Source organism: Apis florea, unplaced genomic scaffold (assembly GCF_048593485.1).
Source record: "Apis florea isolate Af1SG1 unplaced genomic scaffold, ASM4859348v1 contig_2350_pilon, whole genome shotgun sequence".
NCBI classification, from domain to species: domain Eukaryota; kingdom Metazoa; phylum Arthropoda; class Insecta; order Hymenoptera; family Apidae; genus Apis; species Apis florea.
In genome coordinates, this window is record NW_028256565.1 from 8298554 (window position 1) to 8321046 (window position 22493).

Genomic DNA, 22493 nt, shown 5'->3' on the forward strand with positions numbered 1-22493 from the left:
TGATAACTGAATTCAATCCTGAATTTTCCTCTTTTTTTTCGTGAAGATTTTCATCGAGAACGTACGAAAAAATTAATATCCCTAAGAATTGAATCTCTTCAAAAATATACATTCTGATTTCTCAGTTCATTTTATTCCATATATCAAGGAAAAGCATGTTTCCAAATGCATGATTGAAATTTTCTAGAAGGCAAAATGCGAGATTTACTTTTCTTTTTTTTTTTTTTTCGTTTCAAATACATTTTTAAAGTAAATGGAATAGAAATTTCATTTTTGAAAAGGCTGATGTTGGAACAACTCGTAAAAAAATTTTGTTATCTTTCTATTTTCTTCATAATTTTTTCTTCATTCGTTTCTTTCAATCATTCCCTTATATTTACATTCGATTAACAATATTTTAGCTATTCTTAATTTTTAAGAATTTATTAATTTCTTTAATTATGTTTAATATTTCTTGTAAATTATATAATATAATAAAATATGAATAAAATGATTGGTACAGATAGAAAAATAAATCATGTAAGAGAACAGAATGAGATGTCTTTTTCTTTCCTCAGATTTTCAGCTTCGAAATGGTGATGTAAAAGAAAATGAAAATAAAATCGTCAGTTATTCTGAAACTACAAAAGTACTTTTACCATGTAAAATTCTCAGTTACGTACACGTTTCGTTCGCAGTTCTAAAAATTTCCTTCCATTCTACATCATTACTCTGCATCATTCTTTCATCACTTTACATCATTTGTTCACTTCGCAACTCGATACTCGAGTTCACTCGTCACGTAAAATATTATTTATTCGATCTATTCAGAGACGTTATACTTTTCAACGAGAAATAAAAAATATTATTCGTATAACACGACACGATTGATCACGATTTATCTGTTTACAAAAGTTATTCGTCATTTTCGAGAAAAATATTGAAAATGATGAAGACACCTTGTACATCATAAATTGTATTTAAACTAACGTTCTTCGTGTACATATCAGAACTGTACAGTGCATTATTTATCGGATTGAAGGAGAATTCATTGGTTTTCCTCGTATCTCGCAGAGATTGCTCCGTTCTGTGTCGCCTTTTCTAATTGAGTTCCCTCTCAACTTGTAACGAGAGAAGCACTTGCAAATATAACGTTCGTCTTTCATCGTACACATCTATCATCGAAAGGATTTCAATTAATTATTCGTATTGGATCAAATTGCATACGCTACCTTTTCCTCTAAACTCTTATCATATAGAGATATCAAACAATTTTTGAATTAACGAACGAAATTCCATTTAAATGAACATCAGAATGTTTCAATAACATCGTTATAATTATGTAATGATATGTTGATTCTCTAGAACAATTTCAAAAGAATATATTACATTTTGAATAATCAGTTGTATTTTGTATTCATTAAATGAAGAAGTATGACTCTTGTGTGATAATGAGGGATAATATTGTAATGATAACGAGTCTTAAGAAGAGAAGAAAAAGAAGAGAAGAGGAGGATGAAAAAAAGAAAAATGCTTGGACTCGGCTTTAATCAACCCTTTGTTTTAGACGATCTTTTGGAGATTATTTGCACGAAAAGAATAATTAAAGAATTTGTGTTAAGAAATTCCATTAAAATAAATCTTTCTACGGGAGGTATGTGTAAAAGAATCATAAAGCATTATAATACTTCAATATATCACTTTGAACATTAAAGATAATTTAATTAAGGACATCATTGTTCAATTAAATTTAGTAGGATTACAACTTAATAATATTAAATTAATTTCTTGAAAATTCTTCAAAGATTTCATTTTTTCGAATAAAAATATAAAATACGATAAAAATTTATTATATAAAATATATTTTATATACGCTCGTAAAATTCTCTTTCAACGATACGATTCAAAAATCAAGGGGTGGTCTTTTTTTTTATTCTTCCATTTCCAGGAAGAAAGTCAAACGAGCGAAATATTCCAAGCGTTATATTGTTTGCTCTACGTCATATGTGTATGTGTGAAAATCAAAAAGAAATTCCAAAATTTTCAAGCTTGCAATGTTTCGACTTAATGCACGGATGAGCATGGAAATGAACATTAACGAAGCGATTCAAAAATGCAACTTGGACGAATCCAAGAATTATGGCTCGGAGGAAAAAGTTGTTCGAACTTTTAATCAAGATACACGCTCGTTTCCCACACTAACTGTGGAAACTCGATATCGCACGTGACAAATCGTTCAAAGAAAAATAACTTATCATTTGTCTTGCATAGGTAATTTACAAGGACGTAGTTCAATTACTTCCTTAATATGCTCATTTCCGTATTGCTCGGTTCAATAAAAATGTTACAGAATAATTCCTTATAAAGGAGGAAAGGTGAAGTTTGATAAAAGATAAGTCAAAAGATAACCTGATAATTCTTAACGACAAGTCATTAATAACAATAATCGTTAATAATTTTTAAACGATTTTTGAATTAACTCGAACTCGATATTGCAATATCTTCTTCTTTTGCATAATTTTCCAGTATCGACTCTTCGTTAATCCTTGATACTTTTAAAACGGTGCCCGTAGGGATTATAAGTACTACGAGTTAATGTTTCCGTTATTCGAAAAAACTTAACGAGGAAACTGGCTCTCCTTGACACGTGGAACGTTAAACGAGCAAAAATAAGCGACAAGGTATTCAGTAGATAATGAATAAGAAAAAAGAAGAAACGTAGTCTATTCGTAGAGAAATGTACTTGATACAGGATAAAATTATTTTCGTCATTTGTAAAAACCTTCGTTTTAAAATTTGAAACTTCTTGGGTGAAGTGATAAATTCATATTTTTATACCTTCAATTTTCTTGATTTCTTCCTTGGTTTCGTTCTTTTTAATTTGTATTCCTTCGTTATTTCCATTTTCATTATTCGCAATATCACTGTTATTTACGTCTCTGTTGTCTACAGATCTATTCTTTTGTAGAATTATAATTATATTAATTCATAATACCCACGTTTAAAGTAAAAATTATGGAAAATTTGATACACACGAGAGATTAAATATGCTTTTTAGAGCAAGGCCTTTGATTTCAAGAAGCAGATAATCCGTTTTAAACTTCGTCCGAGTTGAGTACCCTCGACTCCTCCTCTTCTTTACCGTTTACTCTTTCCTGCTGAAGCTTCATCGACAATTTCTTTGCCGTCTGCGTTATCTACCACAGCAAATATAGACAAGATATTAACGCGAAACAATTTTCATTTCTCCCCGATGTCGAAAATAAAATACTTGCCTGCGCGTCCACGTCAATCACTGCCGTAATATCATTCAACGCAGACAGAAGTTCAGCCGCCATATTCCCCTTACTCTGCGCCTCCAATATTACCGCATAATTAATTAACACGAAGGGATCTTGCGGTGAAAGAGCATGAGCTTTTTGCAATACTTTCTCCGCACCTTCCAAGTCGTCTAGACGTTTCAGAGCGACTGCAAGAAACGATTCAGCCGTTTTTATTATGGTTCATTGTTACGCCGAGTGACAAGGAAAAAAAAAGAGGAATGGATATGGTTAAAATTTCTTATACTCGATACAGTATATATCTTTTATCGTTATCTTTTATCATTGCAAAAATAACGTTATATGGACATTTGTTATTGCTACACTAAGAAGAATTTTTACATTAAGAAAACATTTGAAAAATGTAAAGATAAAGGATGAATCATTAAATTAAATAAGATCAATTTGAAATCGAAGGCCTAGACTTTAAGTTCTATTCTAGCTCTTCTGATATGTACACATCATGCAAATCTACATTTATCTATTTGCCATAGAATATTTACAGAATAAGATAATGTATGTTTCTTTTTCAAAGAAATTTTATCCTATTGTTGACTATTCTCTACTTTAGAATTGATCTTTTCTTTTCCTTTCTAATATCTTTTCTAATTAAGAGTTGAAATGCTTTCCAAAGAAATTATATATATAAAAGAAACCTTACTTCCAAGTAGGAGATACGGCATTGAATTTTTTGGATCAGCGGTAATCGCAGCGCACAAATAAATTGCGGCCGAGGCTGGTTGACCGGTAGTCAAAAAAACCATACCCAAATTATAAGCGGGTAAAAAAGCCATGGAATTGAGATAATGAGCTCTCTTCAAACAACTAATAGCCTGGAAATAATCAGAGCGTTAAACCGATTTGTTGGGCAATTACGGTTTTACGATCAATGAACAACAAGTGCATAAGTAAATCATGTGAAGCAGATATTATACAAAACAAATGATAATTATAATATACATTATAGAGTGATATGGATGATAATATAATAACGAAAATCAATTATCAAAATTGGAAATCGAATTAGTAATTCAAAATTGATCAAAGCACGATAAAATAAATATTCGATTATTAATCATTCAATCGAGAAAAACAATTCTTTCTTCTACATCGAAAGAAATTCATTTTTTTATCGACAATAAGGTAGTTAAAATTAAGAATTTATTAATCTAATTTGATTCATTTAATTCCAAAATTTGAGTGCATTCAACTACGATAACGGCGGAATAAATTAAAAAATTTCTGTTTCATGTACATTTCTTGGATTTTAAGTGCAAAATTCTGTATTATTGGGAAAAAAATATTTAATAATATTTGCAGATTAATTCTATTTATCGCAGTACTACTCGATAAAAAAATAAAAAAGAGAATTTCTCTCTGTGTTAAAATAGTTGGAATGAAAAGACTTGTCGTGATAAATATTGCTTCTCCAACCTTTTGTTGAGTTATATTAAAAAAGAAATGAATTCTTATATTTTGAACCATGTGATATATTTTAATCTTTTTTTTTTTTTTTTTTGTATCATGTTAAACAAATTTTCTTTCTGAAGAAATGAAAAATATATTTCTTTCTCGATTATTGATATTAAATCGAATTTCTCATGATATATATTTAGTTGCTTTCTCGATAGCAGTCCAAGTTTCTGCATTAGTAAATAATTCAGCACATTATTTTCATTCATTGATTTTCTCTCGCTTCAATTACAACGGCTGCATTGCAAGTCTTTAATTAAGTTCTTTTGGATCGCAAGTGCGACCTAGTCACTATTCTGAAACTCCGCCTAGTACAAGTATCATCCTCTTTAATTAATTATCATCATTAAATTCGGTAATATATATAGAAATATATCGAAATAAAATTGATATTAATTCGCAATTTATTATATTTTCAAGAAAAAAGTTGCAATTTCTTCTTTTTCAATTTTTAGAAACATTGTGAATTGTATTTGAACAATATAGACAATTTGTCACAATGTTATATTATTAAATGTTGTAATTTTTTTTTGCTATGGTGTGAATTTTCTTAAAGCTTTTCAAGCTTTAGTAACTTAAATTATATTACAAATATGACTCTTAATATAACAAAATAAGGATTGTGCAAACAAAGTAAATTTATACAAATATACTTACAGCAACGAATTTCTGCTTGCCGTAAAAACACATTCCGACATTATTCCATAAGGCATACGATTCTGGAATTGATTGCGCTGCTTGTTTATACTTCGACAATGCAACATCATATTCTTGGTGACTCTGAAAAGTATAATGAATGTATTAATTGTCAAATAAAATAAATTTTAAAGCACCTATCTTTAATTAAATTCTTAAAAAGTATTATTGAAATATTGTACATGCTTTACATGAGCTTTGCTCTGTAAAAACTAATTTCGTTTCACATCTTTATTCATGCCAGTGTAAAGACGAATAAATTATAGATAAACGAAAGGAAATTGAAAGAAAATTTCTTTTCAATAGAAAAATACTTTATAAATCTAAATTTTCTATCTATAATCAAGTTTGTTATTTATAAATATGCAAAAGATGTGCAAAGAAGATTCTCAATTAAGTTCTTTTATCACGTTCCTTAATAAAACAGAACTTTTATCGTCAAATCCTTTTTGTTTAAACTTTAACATAATATTTAAGAAATAAATGTTTTATCTTAAATAAAGATAAGAAAGTAAAGATAAGAGAAATAAAAATCTTAAAATGAATTGTTTAATATAGAAAAAATTCCACATTCGAAGTAACATCATAATTGATATATTTAAAAATATATAGAAATACATTTACTTGGATTATGTAAGCTATTGGAAGAATTGCCTTAGTATAATTTGGAGAATGGGCGATTGCAGTACCAAATTGTTGGAATGCTCGTTGAACATCACCAATTTTAAGATAGAGCAGCCCTAATTTGGTTGCAGCTTCTATACTTTCAGGATTCTCGCTAAAAGAACCAAGAAATGAGATAAATTTTTATGATTATCCGTAGATAAAATTTCTCAAAAAGATATTTTTATCTCTCGATAATCTAATCAATTTTTAGAATCGAGTCATCCGAATATTTCAGAATCTTCTTTTAGCGGAATAAAAAATTATGGTATTTTATAATTTTTGAATTTAAAATAATTTCTTTTATTAACTTTTATCTAATCATATTTGAAGAAAAGCACAAATTAATCAAAATAATAAAATTATAAAAAAAATATTATATAATTGTTTAAAGAAAAAAAATGAAGTGATATAATTTTTAATATATTTCAATAAAAGAAAAGTGACAATATTTTTAAAAATTTTGCGCACAGTGAATTTTTATAAAATTTTTATATAAATCTTTATTCAATTAGTATGTTTCAAATATACGAAAAAAGGTAACATGTTAATCAATGATAAATTATTATTTTGCGTCGTTTTTGTTAACTTTGTATTTTTTAAATCTGGAATCTATAGTTAGAATTTGCAATAAGAGGTAGAACATAATACTCTGAAGTATTACATCGTAAACAAGAACATTCGAGACAATAATCTCGCAACGCTGGAATTAAATCTGCACGCGCAAGATGTTTGTGAAATAAGATGAAATGTTCATCATAAAATATATTAAAATAAAAAATAAATATATAATACCTAAGAGCAGTTGTGTAAGCGTTCTGTGCCTCTGTAATATGATTTTCGAAGAGACAAAGTTTGGCAAGTGCAATATAAGGAAGTTCATTTTTCGTTAATTCGATCGATCTTTTCAAATATTTTTTTGCTTCGTATACCTGATTCAATTTCATGTAACATTCGCCTAAAAAATAAAAACTAGCAATTAAAACTTAGAAATTTAATATTTTTCCTATTATATTACTAATATTCAATTTTTATATATTTATATTTAAAAAGTTTGATGAAAAAATTTAATACATGCCTAAATTAAAATAAATCTCCCAATCTGGTATATTCGATATTTTTTCAGCTTCCAAATACCCGTCAATTGCACGTTTGTGATTGCCCATTATCAAACTGTCAAATTATATGGTATTAATTATTGATATAAAAAATTAATATTTGCTTTTTATATCCTCCGCAAAAATATGATACATACGATATGATAATTATAAATAATATTTATATTTTTATTAATTTGATTTCTTTTCTTATATATTATTCTTGAAACTAAAATTTATTAGTAAACTTATAAACGTAAAATACATTAAAATATATATAAACATATATATATCATATAATGTCATTTAATATAAAAAAAATCCTTGTATAAAATCATTTTATTTGAATTTAAAACAACAGATATTTTTATATTACAATATAAATTAAATTGGATAATATTATTCAATATCTTAAGAGTGTTATAACTATAAAATTATATATAGATATATATGGATATATATAATAATATTTATTGAATAATATTTATTAGATCCGATATTTTTCTTACTTACAATGATTTGGCTATCTGCTTCACGTTATTAATATTCGTTGAATTGATGTTGTAAGCAGCTTGAAAATAGTTCAACGAATCTTGAATTTTTCCTTCTCTTCTTAGTATTAAACCCTATGAAAAAATTAATTGATTTCGATATTTCTTGAATATTAATTTTTTGAATATTAAAAATGATTGATTATGTAAAAATTTTGCTTACTTTTAAATAATTCGCATATTCATTATGTCCGTTTGATTTTGTTAATTCTTGATCAATTAATATTTTACAAGTTTTGTATTCATGTCGCGTATAATGTCGATGCAACAACCAATTGTTGCTCTCTATTGCTGATATTTCTGGTGCTAATTTAATACAAAATATAATATCGAATCACATCATAAAAAAAATACATTGACATACTATCTATTTAAAATAATAATAGAATTAGTGTATATATTTTTTAATTTAAACTAAAAAAAACATATTTTTTGTAAAATAATTATCTTTTCGAACAGGAAATAGAAATTACGATAACTATTCACAGAAAATTTGTTTTATTTTATATAGTATCGTAGAATTTCAAATCTTAATTTTAGTATTTTTGTTCAAGTATTCCTATTTTTTTAACTATGATTTAATATTCATTGAATATGTATGTATTTATTAATATTTGACAATGATATAACAACAATTTTGGATATATATATGTATATTTTATAAATAAATAATATAAAATGAACAAAAACACCTTTTTTTCCTTTATCATTTCTTAAACGCTGCGAAACAATCGTCTGTTGTTGAATGCGGCCATTACTGAAAATATTGTTAGTCATTATTAATACACAAAAGTAATAATCCGTGAATATATTTCACATCAAATGACAGATTCACTTGTGTGTTGTTGCTGGTATTTGTCATGACAACCCTTGTTTTAAGTCTTCTTCACAAAGAATCATTGTAAGATATAATATAATTTTATGTATAGACAATTTCTTAATCTTTAGATTAAAAAAAAAAAATAAATTTACCTTTTTAAGATAATATCATAATTATAACATTGAAATATAATTCATCAATTATTCAATTGATCTTATTTCTTTGTTCTAAATTAACATATAAAATAAAATTAGAAATTAATATTAAGATATAAATACAAAATTTATCTTTATTATTTATTTATGTCATCTATAAAAAGAAATACATATATAGCGGTAACCAAAAAACATTTTAGTATAACGATTATATGTTAAAAAAAATAATTATCAAACAAAAATCTTAGTTGGGAAATTATGAAAATAATTTTAAAATAATAGAAATCAATATTACATATATTATTGAAATTGAAATTAAATAAATAATACATTAAAAGATGTATTCTATTCTTCATGTGACATGTAGCGCCATTGGAACGATAATAGAACTACGGAACGTCATATCAACATGGTTACAGCTAGTTGTTCCGACGCGATAACGAAACGGAAACATTAAAACAATCTTAAATTTAAGTTAGAAAAATATAGGAAAAAAAGTTATATATTAAAAAATCAAATATCTAAATTGTATATTAACGTGTGAATAGTGTTATTTGAGTGTTTAGTTAGGGAGCATAGAAAGTTTATCATTTTATATTTCTAACATGTAGAAGAAAAATTAGAATATAAATTAGTTACCAGTACTACAAATTTAAAGGTTGTTTTTAATTGTGAGTCAAGTTCTTCTTTTAATTTTTGTATTAATATAATAAAACATTGTTATTTATTATTATTGCAACTTTTATAGGTTATCTTATGTATTACAATTTTATATTTGCCGCATGTCCACTTGTTATCAATTATAAAAAAAAATTTTTTTAAATATACTTACTATTTATATTGCATTATATTGAACATGATCAGATATGAACTTGTAGCTAAAATAAGACAATTAAATTAGTGAAACCTTGAAACATTGTTTTTTTGTCCTCCTTTTTAATCCTTTGTTTTGTATTCCTATTTTTCCTAGCACATATTTAATTGATTTATAATTATCATACAAATTATGTTTTATGCATTTTATTTCCATTTCATTGTAGATTCTATGTTTTAAGTTTTATAATATTAAGTTTATCTATATTTTTTAGAAATTTTTTAGGCAAAATTTGTTAATTAAATTAATTAATATATACAGAACTTAATTATTTAATATTAACTTTCTATTTTATATAATTTATATTTTTTAGATATGTTTATTATTGTAATTTATAATTTTTTTTAATTATATTATAATTTTACAGTGATCAGTATCATCATAATGTCATAATTATAAAAGAAATTGGATATATCATGAGCTGCTCTGTAGAATTAAGACAGCGTAGACAACAGGGGATGGCGGAGGATCCTCATAAACTTGCAGCAATGATGAATAAATCTCAAAGACTTGTGTTGGGCCTGTTAGTTTTATTGTTAGTTGATATCATTTGGGTTTCTAGTTCTGAACTTACTAAAGTAAGATTTATTCAAATATTATATTTAAATTAATTATAAATTATAATTTTTTATAATGATCTTTATATTTTAGTATATTTACAGAGAAGCAGCATTTGAAAAACCATTTTTTAGTACATATGTGAAAACATCAATGTTTACATTCTATTTACTTGGTTTATGTTTTTGGCCTCCATGGAGAGATCAGTGCAATAAACCAGCAACATATATGGTACATTTAAATGCAAATAATTTTATTAATAAAATAAAATTGTTAGTTATTATTTCATTTTTTTATTTCAGTTTATAGATCCTAATGTAGAAGATGATAACTTCTACTCAGAAGCCAACACAAGTTTGGTAAACAGAAATTATTATTTTTATTATTTTTATAGTATTTTTCTGTCTTGTAAATTATTTTAATATATCATTAATATTTTATATAACAAATATTAATTAAAATTTTTGTAATTGTAGAGTGACCCAACATTTGTTCCAATAAAAACATCGGATCATTGTGATCGTTCTTCAGGTACAGAGAGTGATGATTCATCAATACGTTCAGTAAGATTTAGTAAATTAGCAGAAGTTCGTCATATGTCAGAAAGTGATGCCACAGAAGCATTATTAGCAAGACTTAGTTATCAAGCAAGCTTAAGAGCTGGAGAACATGCAAGACGACAAGCCAATAAATTTTCTGTCCAAAAAGTTGCTAAAATTGCACTTATGTTTTGTTTACTTGTAAGTATCAACTTAATGTTATAATTATATATTATATTTTAAACTTAAAACAATTTTATTACAGTGGTTTATGGCAAATTATACTTATCAAATATCATTAGCAAGAACTGAAGCTGGAATTGTAACTGTATTAACATCAACTTCTAGTTTATTTACTCTGTTTCTTGCTGCATTTTTTCCTAGTAATGGTGGGGATAAGTTTACATTATCTAAACTAGTTGCTGTCTCTATTAGCATTCTTGGACTAGTATGTATAATTATATATAGCAATATATAAAAAAACATGAAAAAAAGACACAAAAAAAAATTTTTTCTATTTCTTTTGTTTTTTTGTTTTTTTTTTTTTTTTTTTTTTTTTTTTTTAATAGGTTCTAGTTGGTCTTTCAGATTTAACTATAGAAACTAGTAGAATACCTACAGGCATAATATTGGCCCTAGTCAGTGCATTTTTTTATGCAGCTTATATAGTGTTTTTAAAGAGAAAAGTAGATCATGAAGATAAGATGGATATTCCAATGTTTTTTGGATTTGTTGGACTTTTTAATTTGACACTTCTATGGCCTGTATTTTTTATTCTTCATTATGGCCATTGGGAAGAATTTGAATGGCCAGATACTCATCAGTGGACATTTTTAATTATCAATGGTTTGATTGGTACAGTTTTAAGTGAAGTACTTTGGTTGTGGTATGTTTGTAACAAAAAAAAAAAATGTTGAATTTAATTTGTATTTAATACAATATATCATATTCATTTCATATCTACTTGTAGGGGTTGTTTTTTAACGTCATCTCTCATCGCGACTTTGGCAGTTAGTTTACTTATGCCAATGTCAATGATAGCTGATGTCTTATTAAAAAAAGTCGAATACCCTTGTATTTTCTATCTAGGAACCATTCCAATGCTATTGGCATTTCTGACTGTATCTCTTCTATCATATTATGACAATTGGGATCCAGTAATGGATTTAATAAAAAGAATTTATATTTGGATTTGCAGGAAAAATAGATCAATAAGGTATATTAATAAAATATATATATTGCTATAAACTTCAGTTTTAATAAATTTAAAAAAAATAATATTTTCAATTTTAGAATACCAGATCTTGAAGCAGAACAAACAGAATCGCTCATAGGAATAAATAGCGGCGAACACGAAGCTTAATTCGACAATAACGAGAAAAGATATGTAATAAATGTGTTTTATGTATGTATATTTCTATACCTAACAAATGCTTCGTCAATATGCATAAAACGTTATTAATGTACTAATGTACTACATATGTCTTCTTAATATGAATATCTTTAATAATCAAATTTTATATATAATTTAAAATGAATGATATATGCATATTTGGTTACAAAGCATTTTTACGAAGCATTATATAATCAATGTTAAGAATTCTAAAATAATTTTTTTTTATAAAAACATACATGTTACTAAATTAATTTGCTATAAAAATTCAATTTCATTTGTGTGCAGAGTATTACAATACTGCCAGACAATAATTGTACATTGTTCAATATGTATGTTATCTGAGCACTCAAAAATTTTTTCTTGAAATAGAAAAATATTTAATCATATTTCTTAAAAAAAGTTTTTCATATTAATTGATTTGCTGATTGCTTGATTTCTTGTTTTAAAAGAATTTTTATATTTTTTACAATGCATACATATTAAAAGTTATACTTAGCTTTTATATTCATTGCAATTTCTAGAAGATTATAATATATAAATTTAAAATAGATTCTAATATTTCATGCAAAATAATACATATATAATTTGTGATAAATATGTTAAAGATATTTTTTTATCATTAATGTTATATCTTTATTCAATTATATGTGCAATAATTTATAAAAATAATAATTCTGTGTAAAATTTTCAATTTTGATTTTTCAGAAGATTAATTGCATACACTTGTTTCTATAAAAAAGTCTAAAAAACAAAAGAGTACTTATTTTACCAGTAATATTTTTTAATATATTTTAAAATTGATAATAATTATTTATAATAATTATAATTAGTATTTCTTTCTTTAAAAAGTATTATTTTAATAATTTTTTTCAAATATTTCTCAATTTTTCATATTATATAAAAAGAATTATAAAAAATAAAAAAATTTAATTTATGATTTTCAAAAGACATAATGTATGTTATGTAAAGATATTTGTTAAATATTATGTACTTATTCAAAATGAAGTATGCCCTAAATTTTAAGACAATGCCAGTGAGATATTTGCAATTTTAATGATATAAGACCGTTATAATGAAATTATATTTAGATTTTGGACCAATTCAAATTCTATAATATTAAGAAATATGGTGGCCAGATTCATCAATGTATTTTATGGCATACAACTTTTATATTTGATAAAAATAATATTTCTATCATCTTTCTCAAATCTAGTCAAAATAATTATACTAATACATTCCTTTGTCAAAGTATATTTTAATTACAACATAACATTGGTAATCAATTTATTTATTCATAAAAAACAGAAAATATATTTTGCTATGTTGATTATTTTGTTTATGTATAAAACAATATTAACAAGTTCTGTATTTAGTAGAAAATAAATAGAATTTTTTTTTATTATTATGTTTCAATGAGAAACATCTAAAAAAATTATTTATTATATTATTCACACAGATTTTAAATTTGCACATATAGTATGCATACACATATATAATATAATAATATAAAATTATAAATCTTATATCAAATTGTAATATTTTGTAAGCAAAATATTAAGTCCCTACATAAGTGTATAATTAGCTTGATATTGTGATATTATAATCATTATGGTGCGCAAATATACTTTAATTTAATGTAATATAAATCAAGCTCTAAGATACTGATGTAGATCATAGTTAATTGTTCCTGCATCTACAGTTGTATATTTATTGTACATACAATATTTTAATATTAAGATTAGAATGATATACATATTATATAAATACATCTGTCATTAATAAAACAAAATGACTGATTATGATAATACCTTCGATCTTTTTGTACAAAAGATTATTATTATTATTATTATTAAGAATAAAAACATTTGTTTTAATACAAAAGTTTTTTTTTTTATAATTGTATATATTCAAAACATTTGACTGCAAGAAAACAAGAATAATTCTACTTGAAGTATAGACCTATTACTTTGTAGAACATGAAATTAACGTTAAACCTGTACAGTTTTTGTATTTTTTCTAATATTAATAATTTATATAATTAATTCAGAAATTATACTTTTACAAATGTATTAAAAAAAGTAGAAAGTATTGAAATGTACGACTGCTTCAATATGGCATATCAAGATAATGCAAATGCTCTACAATTACATATAAAAAGTAAGGATATTAAAATACTTTTTCCAAATGACAATTTAATTGATACATATTGCTTTAGTAAACAGTGAAAATTTGATACCAGTTCCACAGAAAAACAATGCTGGATCACTACGGTAAAATTAAAATATATTTTTTCTTTTCAAAAAACCAATTTATTTTAAACTATTTTAGTATACCAGCCGATCCTTCTTGGCCTAAAATACCGCAGCGTAAATTAATTGATGATGTTGATGATACTATTGAACCTCCATGTATAGTTACATTAACTGGAACTCCTAGAAGGAGTCGTACTATAGTTCAAACACCTCTAAATCAGTAAGTATTGAATTAAAATATTATAAAATTTTATGAAATGTACATTAATAGAAATATATTTAAAAATACAGATCTCCTAAGTCTACAGTGACTAAAGATAGTGCATATTCTTCCTTTCATCATCAAAAAACTGCTTCAAGTATGTACAGTTTGAAGAAATTTCCTGGTTACACAGATCCTCGTTTTAAAAAGTATTTAAAACAATAGAAATAAAAAATAAATAGAATTTTAAATAAATATAATATTATATATTTTTAAATAGAGTAACAAATATTAAGAGAAATCAAGTTACATCAACTGAATTATTACAAAAAAATGATCAATCTATTATTACTTCTACAGAAGATTTAAATACAAAAGAGATAGAAAAATTAACATTTGAAAGGTATACATCTTTTTTTTTGATAATATTTTGCATAATTATATATTGATAATTTTTTAAAAATTACAATATGTATATAGAGAACAAATTAAAATTCAAGAAGCACAAAAATCTCATGAAGAAAAAAAAACTGAATTAATAAAAAATCATGAAGAAAATATTAAGTTTATCGTTGACAAGGAATTGCTTTTAGAACAAAAAGATTCTAAAAATAATTTTGAATCAAAAAAACAAGATAATATTTCAGATGGAAATGAAAATGAAATTATAGAAAAAAATAAATGTGTAAAAAATTTATATTCTTCTGAACACATATCAAAATTGCAAGCTGTTAATGATGCAAATACTCAAGTCAATATTACTTCTTTACCAGTGCAAGTATATGTTCTAATATTTTATAATTAATTTTTATTAAAAATATAAAAAACAGAATAAGTTTCTTTATTATTTTAATGTATTTAGGAAAATAATGGGCAGTTGGTTTTTGTGTTAGACAAAAAACTACAATCACATGCTTTAAATGCAATACATGTTGATACAATCACTGTACCTCAAGAATATGTAAATCAATGCTATAACGTGCAACTTCCAGTTCTTACTTATCAAAACATACCAATGCAAGTATCTTCTACAGGAACAAGTAATGTAATACAGCAATGTTTAAATCATTTAGAACACAAGAATCAAACTAAAATTTTAATGAAGAAAGAGTCAGAACAACATATTCATCCAAATCAAGCACATCAGAATGAAAGCAAATCTCTTATAAACAGTAATAATTTTACAAACATTTATAATTCTTTATTTTCCATTCATTGAAATTATAGTTTTTCAGATGCAGATGAAACAAGTATTTATGAAGAGAAAAATACTACGCTAATACAAAATAAAGTACTTGAAGAAAATAGAAAACCTTGTTTTAAACCAGATTTTTCAGAAAATCTAATTGCCTCTGAAAAATTGCCAAACTTAAATATTCAACATACACAACAAGAATCTAGCGATTCTGAATATTATATTCCAAATATAAATAAAAAAAATACAAATAATCATGTTTTTCAATGTTTAAAAATGAAAAAAATTACATACAATACAACTTGTGAAGAAACAACAGATTCTGAATTGGTTACAAAAAAATTTATGCAGAAAAAAGAATTTATTGATGCAAATGAATTTACAAACAAAGTTAATAAAATTAATACTGATATTATACATGATATTAAAACTCCAGTTTTAAATCACAATCAAGTAAATCATTTATCAAAAGAAAATGAATATTTTCAATCAATACCTCAATCTAATATAATTATTAATAATCAAAATCAATCCTTATATCAAAATTACAAAACAAATATCTATGAAACAAGAGGAAAAAATAAATCTGAGCAATATTTACCTTGTATAAAAAATGAATGTACCAGAAAACTTTGTCGCAATTCTGAACCATATATTACATTTAAACAAAAAAAGGCATCAGCTAGATTTTCTAGAAAAGCTAAATCTTATTTTCAAAAGAATTCTCATTCAGCATTGATAGATTCTGATTATACTTTAGTATGGCCTAATTGTCAATATAATAAATATAAACGTAATCAAACAAACATTCATAAATTCGGTAATCATAAGGCAAGAAAAATGAGTCAACACTTTAATCCTGTTCCTGTACACGAACAAAATATGTGTACGCAAATTGATAATGTTTCAAATTTCATTGAAAATAATTATTTGCAAAACAACAAACATATAATTTCAAGACAAGATATTACTAAAAGTTTGTCAAAAATATGTTTGCAAAGAGAACGTTGCAAATATGAAACATCTCCAAGATCAAATATAGATGATATATTTGAAAGATCAAAAAGAATTTCTCCAAAAACCCAAGAATTATTAAATAAAAGTTATTGGGAATACTATAATAGATTGAGACATAAAATAGAGAACACAAACAGTATTGAACAGCAATATCCGTATAATTTAACAATGGGTATACCTGAAAAAGGAAAACAGGGAAAAACAAATGAAGTATATGGTAAAGAATTAAAAAATCAGTTAAAAATTAATCCTGAACTGCAAACATTACAACAATGTACAGCTCTTTCTACTGCCATAAATAAAGCATTGTAAGTTATATAAATATACATATGATGTGTATATTTATATATTTAAAAAAAATAACTTATTTTTTTATAATTTTTTATACAGAGATTCAAATCTTGAATCAAATATTATGCAAACAAAACAATTATATATAAATGATAATATCAAAGTAAATCACAAAGATGGTATACAAAATTCTAATACAAAAAAGATTTCACATTTAAATAGTAACGAACCTATAGTTAATAAATTAAGATATAATGGAAATAAAAATGATAAACAGTTTTTAGAACTTAAATCTATTAGTAAGTATTTATTTTATTTAATTTAAATTTGATCCTTCTTAATTAATTAATTATATTTAATATTTTTTTTAATTTTTTTTAATTTTTAGTTTTTTTTGGTGGTATGATGTATATTCTAATAATATTTTTACCAATGTTGTACGACTATTTTTATTACGAAGAATATGATAATTATGAAAATTTAAGTTATTTGGAACTGGTAGTGGAATATATTTTATCTTCATTTCAAGAAGCATTTGGTGGTATTTTTAATGGTGTGAAACAAATTTTTTTCTATCCAGTAAGATTATGATTGAAATTATAATACTTTCATTTTAAACGAATAAGAATGTTATAATTTTATAAAATTTTATAAAATTTTTAGCATGCATGTAAGAAATGTACCAATAATGCATAAAATTAACGATGATCCTCGCACTGTGTGCAAGTTTAAAAATATTTTATTATGGTTTGTTCTTTATCTATTGATTAGTATTTATTTTTGTACTAAACAAGTATTTTTGTAATTAATTCTATGTGTAAATGTTTCTTTTTTTACATATTTATAATTAAAATTTCACTTGAAGATTATATTTATATTTTAGTTTATAGATTATATTGTCCGTTTATATTATATCTTTAATATTTACAATATATCTTTTTTAATTTTCTAATTGTTAGTTCTATTTATGCCAAATATATTCAAATTAAAACAATCGGACATTTTCGACTATATTCGTAAAACATCGTTGCCGATAGTACTCATCATTAGACGAAAGGGGGAAACACGTTTCACGTAAACTATAAATGCACTGTGCGCACGTTGATTTCGGTCATTTTGCCTGGAGATCTCCGGTTTAACACAAAGCCCGCGATTTTTAACATCTGTGTTGAAAAAGCGTGTGTATAACTTCGTTATACGGTAGTTATATATTAATTAAAATATAACTAATTTTTTACGGAGGCATAAAATACAAACAATCGTCGATTGAAAAAAAACGATGGCAGACTATGTGATCGGTGACACAAAACCGGCAGATGTACCCTTACCGGACGATGGACTTTCAGCAGGACAATTATTCACTACTGGTGATGGTCTTACCTACAATGATTTTATTATTTTACCGGGTTATATTGATTTTACTGCCGACGAAGTTGATTTATTGTCACCGTTGACAAAGAAAATTATGATCAAAGCACCGCTGGTATCTTCTCCTATGGATACAGTTACAGAATCCGACATGGCTATAGCTATGGCTCTATGTGGAGGAATTGGCATAATACATCACAATTGTACACCCGAATATCAAGCCAACGAAGTACATAAGGTATATTTCTTTTTTATTTAAATATTTTTATTTGTTTAATATGAAATAATACTTATAGCACTTAAAATTTTGTAATGCATTCGCTCGTTTATTAATATACATTTTATTTGATCTTGTGTTTCTAATTTATCGAATAGTAATATCGTTATCAATGACAATATATAGATTGATAGTAAATATTCATTTTCTGTTAAAAATTTTGTAGAAAATTTTTTACAGTTAATTGAATTACTTTTATTAATCTCGTTTTTTTCATATTTATTATATTAAAAATAAAAATTGAAATAAAAATTTTTTGAATTTTTAAATTTTGAATTTATATTTAAAATTACTAATTTTATATAATTTTTTCTCTTATGATTTTAGGTAAAAAAATATAAACATGGTTTTATTAGAGATCCAGTAGTTTTATCACCAAATCATACAGTCAAAGATGTTCTAAATGTAAAAGCTGAACATGGTTTTTCTGGTATTCCTATTACAAATACTGGAAAAGTTGGGGGTAAATTATTAGGCATTGTAACATCCAGAGATATTGATTTTTTGGAAAGTACAACAAATCAGCAATATATAAAATTAGAAACAATAATGACAAAATTAGAAAATTTAATTACTGCAACTGCTGGTGTAACATTACAAGAAGCAAATATAATTCTTGAAAAATCTAAAAAAGGAAAACTTCCAATTGTTAATGAAAAGGGAGAATTAGTATCTTTAATGGCAAGAACTGATTTGAAAAAAAATCGTAATTACCCAAATGCTAGTAAAGATGAAAACAAACAATTATTAGTTGGTGCTGCTATTGGTACACGCAATGCTGACAAACAGAGATTACAACTTCTTGCTGTAGCTGGTGTTGATGTAATTGTTTTGGATTCTTCTCAAGGCAATTCTAAATATCAGATTGATATGATTAAATATATTAAATCAGAATATCCAGAATTGCAAGTAATTGCAGGAAATGCTGTAACAACTATGCAAGCTAAAAATCTTATAGAAGCTGGAGCTGATGCTCTAAGAGTTGGAATGGGTTGTGGCTCTATTTGTATTACCCAAGAAGTTATGGCTGTGGGAAGACCTCAAGCAACTGCTGTATATAAAGTTGCAGAATATGCAAGAAAATTTGGTGTACCTGTTATAGCAGATGGAGGTATTCAATCTATTGGGCATATTATTAAAGGCTTAAGTTTAGGGGCTAGTACAGTTATGATGGGATCTTTATTGGCTGGTACTTCAGAGGCACCAGGTGAATATTTTTTTAGCGATGGTGTCCGTCTAAAAAAATATAGAGGTATGGGTTCCTTAGAAGCTATGAATAGAAAAGATGCACAAGGATCAGCAATGGATAGGTATTTTCATAATGAGATGGACAAATTAAAAGTAGCTCAAGGTGTTAGTGGTTCAATAGTTGATAAAGGAAGTGTTTTAAAGTTTTTACCTTACCTATTATGTGGTATTAAACATGGATGTCAAGACATTGGAGCAAAATCTCTCTCTACCTTAAGATCTATGATGTATAGTGGAGAATTAAAATTTGAAAGAAGAACACATTCTGCTCAGCAAGAAGGAAATGTTCATAGTCTTTTTTCATATGAAAAGAGACTTTTTTAAATAGATAAATATTAAATGAGCACCTTACAAAAAAAAAAGAGTACCTGCATTTAATTGCATATAACTTTTTTATGTCTTGGATTATGTGAAATCACATATTTACTTATGGATAAATATGTACTTATGCAAAATTGTTTTATGAAAAAGATTATAATTGTTTTTTAATAATAGACAAATGAAATTTATTTCATGATTATTTTACATACGAAAAAAGTTATTTTAAAAGATTTTTTATAATATACTTAACAAAATTTTCATGTGAAACATAAATATGTATTTTATATATTTGTAAGAAAAATTCATTTATAAGAAAAAAAGCATTTTATTGGAAATCAATTTTTAAAAATCCTATATATATAAATTTACTTTATAAAACTTTATAAAAAACTTTAAAAAAAAAATATTCTCATATTTCTATAATACAATTTAATTTATTGCATGTATATACATGTATGACATATTCTGTGTAAATCAATCAATTTAATTGATATAACTATGACTGAATTATTAAACAAAATACATAAATATATTGTAATATTTTTTTCTTGTTGTCTCTTTATCTGATTTATTTTATTAAAATTCCCATAAAATCATGTTAATATTATATTTGGTTAAAGACATTGAAAGAAAATTACATGTAATATATATAAAAATCTATAATACAACAAGAAAAAAATAATTCATATTAAAAATATTCAGAAATTAAATGCCAAACTATGGGAACACTATTGAAAAAAAATTTAATCAAAAATTAATTATTTATTAATTGATTATTCATTCCTACTGTAACATGATATAAAAAAAATAATTTAATAGATTTTAGTATTTCTTTGCTATGTAGTTTAATGTAATTTATAAAAATATATTTTTCTGATTCTGATAATAATCTGAAAACAAATTCTCTCTTGAGATGGAAGACTTAGATCTAAGTACTTAAACTAAGTCAATTAATTTTGTAATTTGTAATTTTAAATATGTTAAAAAAATACAATAAAAAAATGATGTCTATTATTGTTAGTCGCAAATTTTATACAGCTGTTACAATTAAATTGTATATTTGAAATAAAGACCCAACTAATGTTGAAATATTTCGTGTATGTAATTATATGTTCCATACAAATATTTGCAATAAAGTAAATTATTGAATATATATAATTCGCGTGATGCGAATTTATCCATCGACATTGTTGCTTAAAGTATTGTACTCTTTCTAAACATAACATAACCTAAAAGTTATTTCCACAACTAGTAAAAAAAACAAGAAGATTGAGAAAGTGTAAAGTTTAAAACAATGGTTTTATGTAACATAGAATGTTTAGAAAGAATTTCAAATTACTTAGATGTCTCACCATTACCACTGGAAATGCAAGAAAATGTAAATAATAATAATTTTTTATGAAAATAAGTTATATTAAAGAATGAAATTAATTTAATTTTTATATCATTTTATAGGTAATTGTTACTATGGAACAGGAATCAAATAAAAAAATAGAAGGGTTTAGTACTATAATTCAATTTCTAATTGAAAATTCCAAGTATCCTGATATACTTGGTATTGATAATGAAATGAAAGCATTATCACGTCAGTGGTTAGAATATGCAGTTGTCTGTGTCAATTACGCTGATACTCCCGCTAATGCGAAAAGAATCTTGCAGGTAACACAAATCCAATTATTTATATAATTGCATTAAGAATAAATACTAATTTGATTAGATTTATATAAAATATATTTCAAAAATACATGAATTAAAAAACTATATTTTATTTTTATAGGAATTAAATATTGCACTAAGGGATAACACATATTTAACTGGTACAAAGAAAACTATTGCTGATATTACATTATATTATGCTCTACATTCAATAATGGTAATAAAAAGTAAAATAAGTAGAACATAGGAATCCTTAGTAGATTGTAAAGATCAATTTAATCTCTTTGACCTATTTCTTATTGCAGCGAGAATTAAGTCATCAAGAGAAAGCTCAATATGTACATGTATCTAGGTGGTTTGATAACATGCAACAAGAAGAAAAATTAAGACAACAATTAGATTTAATTTCTTTTGATTTGTTACATTTATTTTTATAAATAAAATGAAGATGTAGTGATTTCATAGACATTATATGTTATTGTTAAAATAATTAAAAACAAATAATTAAATATTTGCTAATTGATAAAAATAGAAGTTTAAAAAAG

General features: G+C 24.8%; 5 protein-coding genes across 11 annotated transcripts; 4 read left to right on the top strand and 1 right to left on the bottom strand.

Annotated features, from left to right (window-relative positions):
- Positions 1-939: 939 nt before the first annotated feature.
- Positions 940-8667, bottom strand: BBS4 (Bardet-Biedl syndrome 4). 4 transcript variants are annotated; one of them, XM_086904510.1, is made up of 12 exons: positions 8472-8667; positions 7943-8085; positions 7742-7854; positions 7210-7304; positions 6927-7089; positions 6093-6246; positions 5430-5552; positions 3961-4132; positions 3255-3448; positions 3015-3176; positions 2818-2933; positions 940-1154 (listed from the first exon to the last, which is right to left on the bottom strand). In XM_086904510.1, exons 1-10 carry the CDS (start codon positions 8554-8556, stop codon positions 3075-3077), a joined length of 1344 nt encoding a protein of 447 aa, XP_086760636.1. In that variant the 5' UTR covers positions 8557-8667; the 3' UTR covers positions 940-1154; positions 2818-2933; positions 3015-3074. The 4 variants fall into 4 exon arrangements, with proteins under 4 accessions (XP_086760636.1, XP_086760635.1, XP_086760634.1 ...); XM_086904509.1 differs by having other exon boundaries at positions 940-1340; positions 2818-2938; XM_086904508.1 differs by lacking the exon at positions 940-1154 and having other exon boundaries at positions 2680-2933.
- Positions 8558-14002, top strand: LOC100867489 (solute carrier family 35 member F5). 2 transcript variants are annotated; one of them, XM_086904506.1, is made up of 9 exons: positions 8558-8680; positions 9996-10206; positions 10280-10417; positions 10489-10545; positions 10663-10926; positions 10991-11173; positions 11295-11611; positions 11696-11941; positions 12019-14002. In XM_086904506.1, the coding sequence occupies exons 1-9, from the start codon at positions 8640-8642 to the stop codon at positions 12086-12088; spliced, it is 1527 nt and encodes a 508-aa protein (XP_086760632.1). In that variant the 5' UTR covers positions 8558-8639; the 3' UTR covers positions 12089-14002. The 2 variants fall into 2 exon arrangements, with proteins under 2 accessions (XP_086760632.1, XP_086760633.1); XM_086904507.1 differs by lacking the exon at positions 8558-8680 and adding an exon at positions 9126-9425.
- Positions 14003-14065: 63 nt separating this feature from the next.
- On the top strand, positions 14066-18077 carry LOC105736282 (uncharacterized). 3 transcript variants are annotated; one of them, XM_086904503.1, is made up of 12 exons: positions 14070-14278; positions 14337-14391; positions 14450-14593; positions 14665-14784; positions 14856-14978; positions 15056-15353; positions 15438-15747; positions 15811-17095; positions 17178-17377; positions 17467-17657; positions 17742-17825; positions 18038-18077. In XM_086904503.1, exons 1-11 carry the CDS (start codon positions 14215-14217, stop codon positions 17772-17774), a joined length of 2823 nt encoding a protein of 940 aa, XP_086760629.1. In that variant the 5' UTR covers positions 14070-14214; the 3' UTR covers positions 17775-17825; positions 18038-18077. The 3 variants fall into 3 exon arrangements, with proteins under 3 accessions (XP_031774298.2, XP_086760629.1, XP_086760630.1); XM_086904504.1 differs by lacking the exon at positions 18038-18077 and having other exon boundaries at positions 14082-14278; positions 14361-14391; positions 17742-18030; XM_031918438.2 differs by lacking the exons at positions 14337-14391; positions 18038-18077 and having other exon boundaries at positions 14066-14278; positions 17742-18030.
- A 66-nt stretch (positions 18078-18143) lies between these two features.
- ras (Inosine-5'-monophosphate dehydrogenase ras) lies at positions 18144-21381 on the top strand. The gene is made up of 2 exons (XM_003696266.4): positions 18144-18684; positions 19051-21381. Exons 1-2 carry the CDS (start codon positions 18358-18360, stop codon positions 20293-20295), a joined length of 1572 nt encoding a protein of 523 aa, XP_003696314.1. The 5' UTR covers positions 18144-18357; the 3' UTR covers positions 20296-21381.
- Positions 20521-22477, top strand: AIMP3 (aaRS-interacting multifunctional protein 3). Its single transcript, XM_003696451.3, has 4 exons — positions 20521-21670; positions 21748-21951; positions 22070-22165; positions 22254-22477. The coding sequence occupies exons 1-4, from the start codon at positions 21587-21589 to the stop codon at positions 22383-22385; spliced, it is 516 nt and encodes a 171-aa protein (XP_003696499.1). The 5' UTR covers positions 20521-21586; the 3' UTR covers positions 22386-22477.
- The last annotated feature ends 16 nt before the right edge of the window (positions 22478-22493 follow it).

What these genes read in the sequence shown, in the direction of transcription:
- BBS4 (XM_086904510.1), bottom strand. Translation starts at nt 8,556, where the DNA reads ATGACTAACAATATTTTCAGTAATGGCCGCATTCAACAACAGACGATT. An exon ending in GCCGTATCTCCTACTTGGAA is followed by an intron (nt 3,449 to 3,960) that starts GTAAGGTTTCTT and finishes CGTTTCTTGCAG; the next exon opens with TCGCTCTGAAACGTCTAGAC. An exon ending in TGATTGACGTGGACGCGCAG is followed by an intron (nt 3,177 to 3,254) that starts GCAAGTATTTTA and finishes TTGCTGTGGTAG; the next exon opens with ATAACGCAGACGGCAAAGAA.
- LOC100867489 (XM_086904506.1), top strand. Translation starts at nt 8,640, where the DNA reads ATGACAACCCTTGTTTTAAGTCTTCTTCACAAAGAATCATT. An exon ending in CTAGTTCTGAACTTACTAAA is followed by an intron (nt 10,207 to 10,279) that starts GTAAGATTTATT and finishes TTTATATTTTAG; the next exon opens with TATATTTACAGAGAAGCAGC. An exon ending in CAGAAGCCAACACAAGTTTG is followed by an intron (nt 10,546 to 10,662) that starts GTAAACAGAAAT and finishes TTGTAATTGTAG; the next exon opens with AGTGACCCAACATTTGTTCC.
- LOC105736282 (XM_086904503.1), top strand. Translation starts at nt 14,215, where the DNA reads ATGTACGACTGCTTCAATATGGCATATCAAGATAATGCAAATGCTCTA. An exon ending in TCTACAATTACATATAAAAA is followed by an intron (nt 14,279 to 14,336) that starts GTAAGGATATTA and finishes ATATTGCTTTAG; the next exon opens with TAAACAGTGAAAATTTGATA. An exon ending in AACAATGCTGGATCACTACG is followed by an intron (nt 14,392 to 14,449) that starts GTAAAATTAAAA and finishes AAACTATTTTAG; the next exon opens with TATACCAGCCGATCCTTCTT.
- ras (XM_003696266.4), top strand. Translation starts at nt 18,358, where the DNA reads ATGGCAGACTATGTGATCGGTGACACAAAACCGGCAGATGTACCCTTA. An exon ending in AAGCCAACGAAGTACATAAG is followed by an intron (nt 18,685 to 19,050) that starts GTATATTTCTTT and finishes TTATGATTTTAG; the next exon opens with GTAAAAAAATATAAACATGG.
- AIMP3 (XM_003696451.3), top strand. Translation starts at nt 21,587, where the DNA reads ATGGTTTTATGTAACATAGAATGTTTAGAAAGAATTTCAAATTACTTA. An exon ending in CACTGGAAATGCAAGAAAAT is followed by an intron (nt 21,671 to 21,747) that starts GTAAATAATAAT and finishes ATCATTTTATAG; the next exon opens with GTAATTGTTACTATGGAACA. An exon ending in ATGCGAAAAGAATCTTGCAG is followed by an intron (nt 21,952 to 22,069) that starts GTAACACAAATC and finishes TTATTTTTATAG; the next exon opens with GAATTAAATATTGCACTAAG.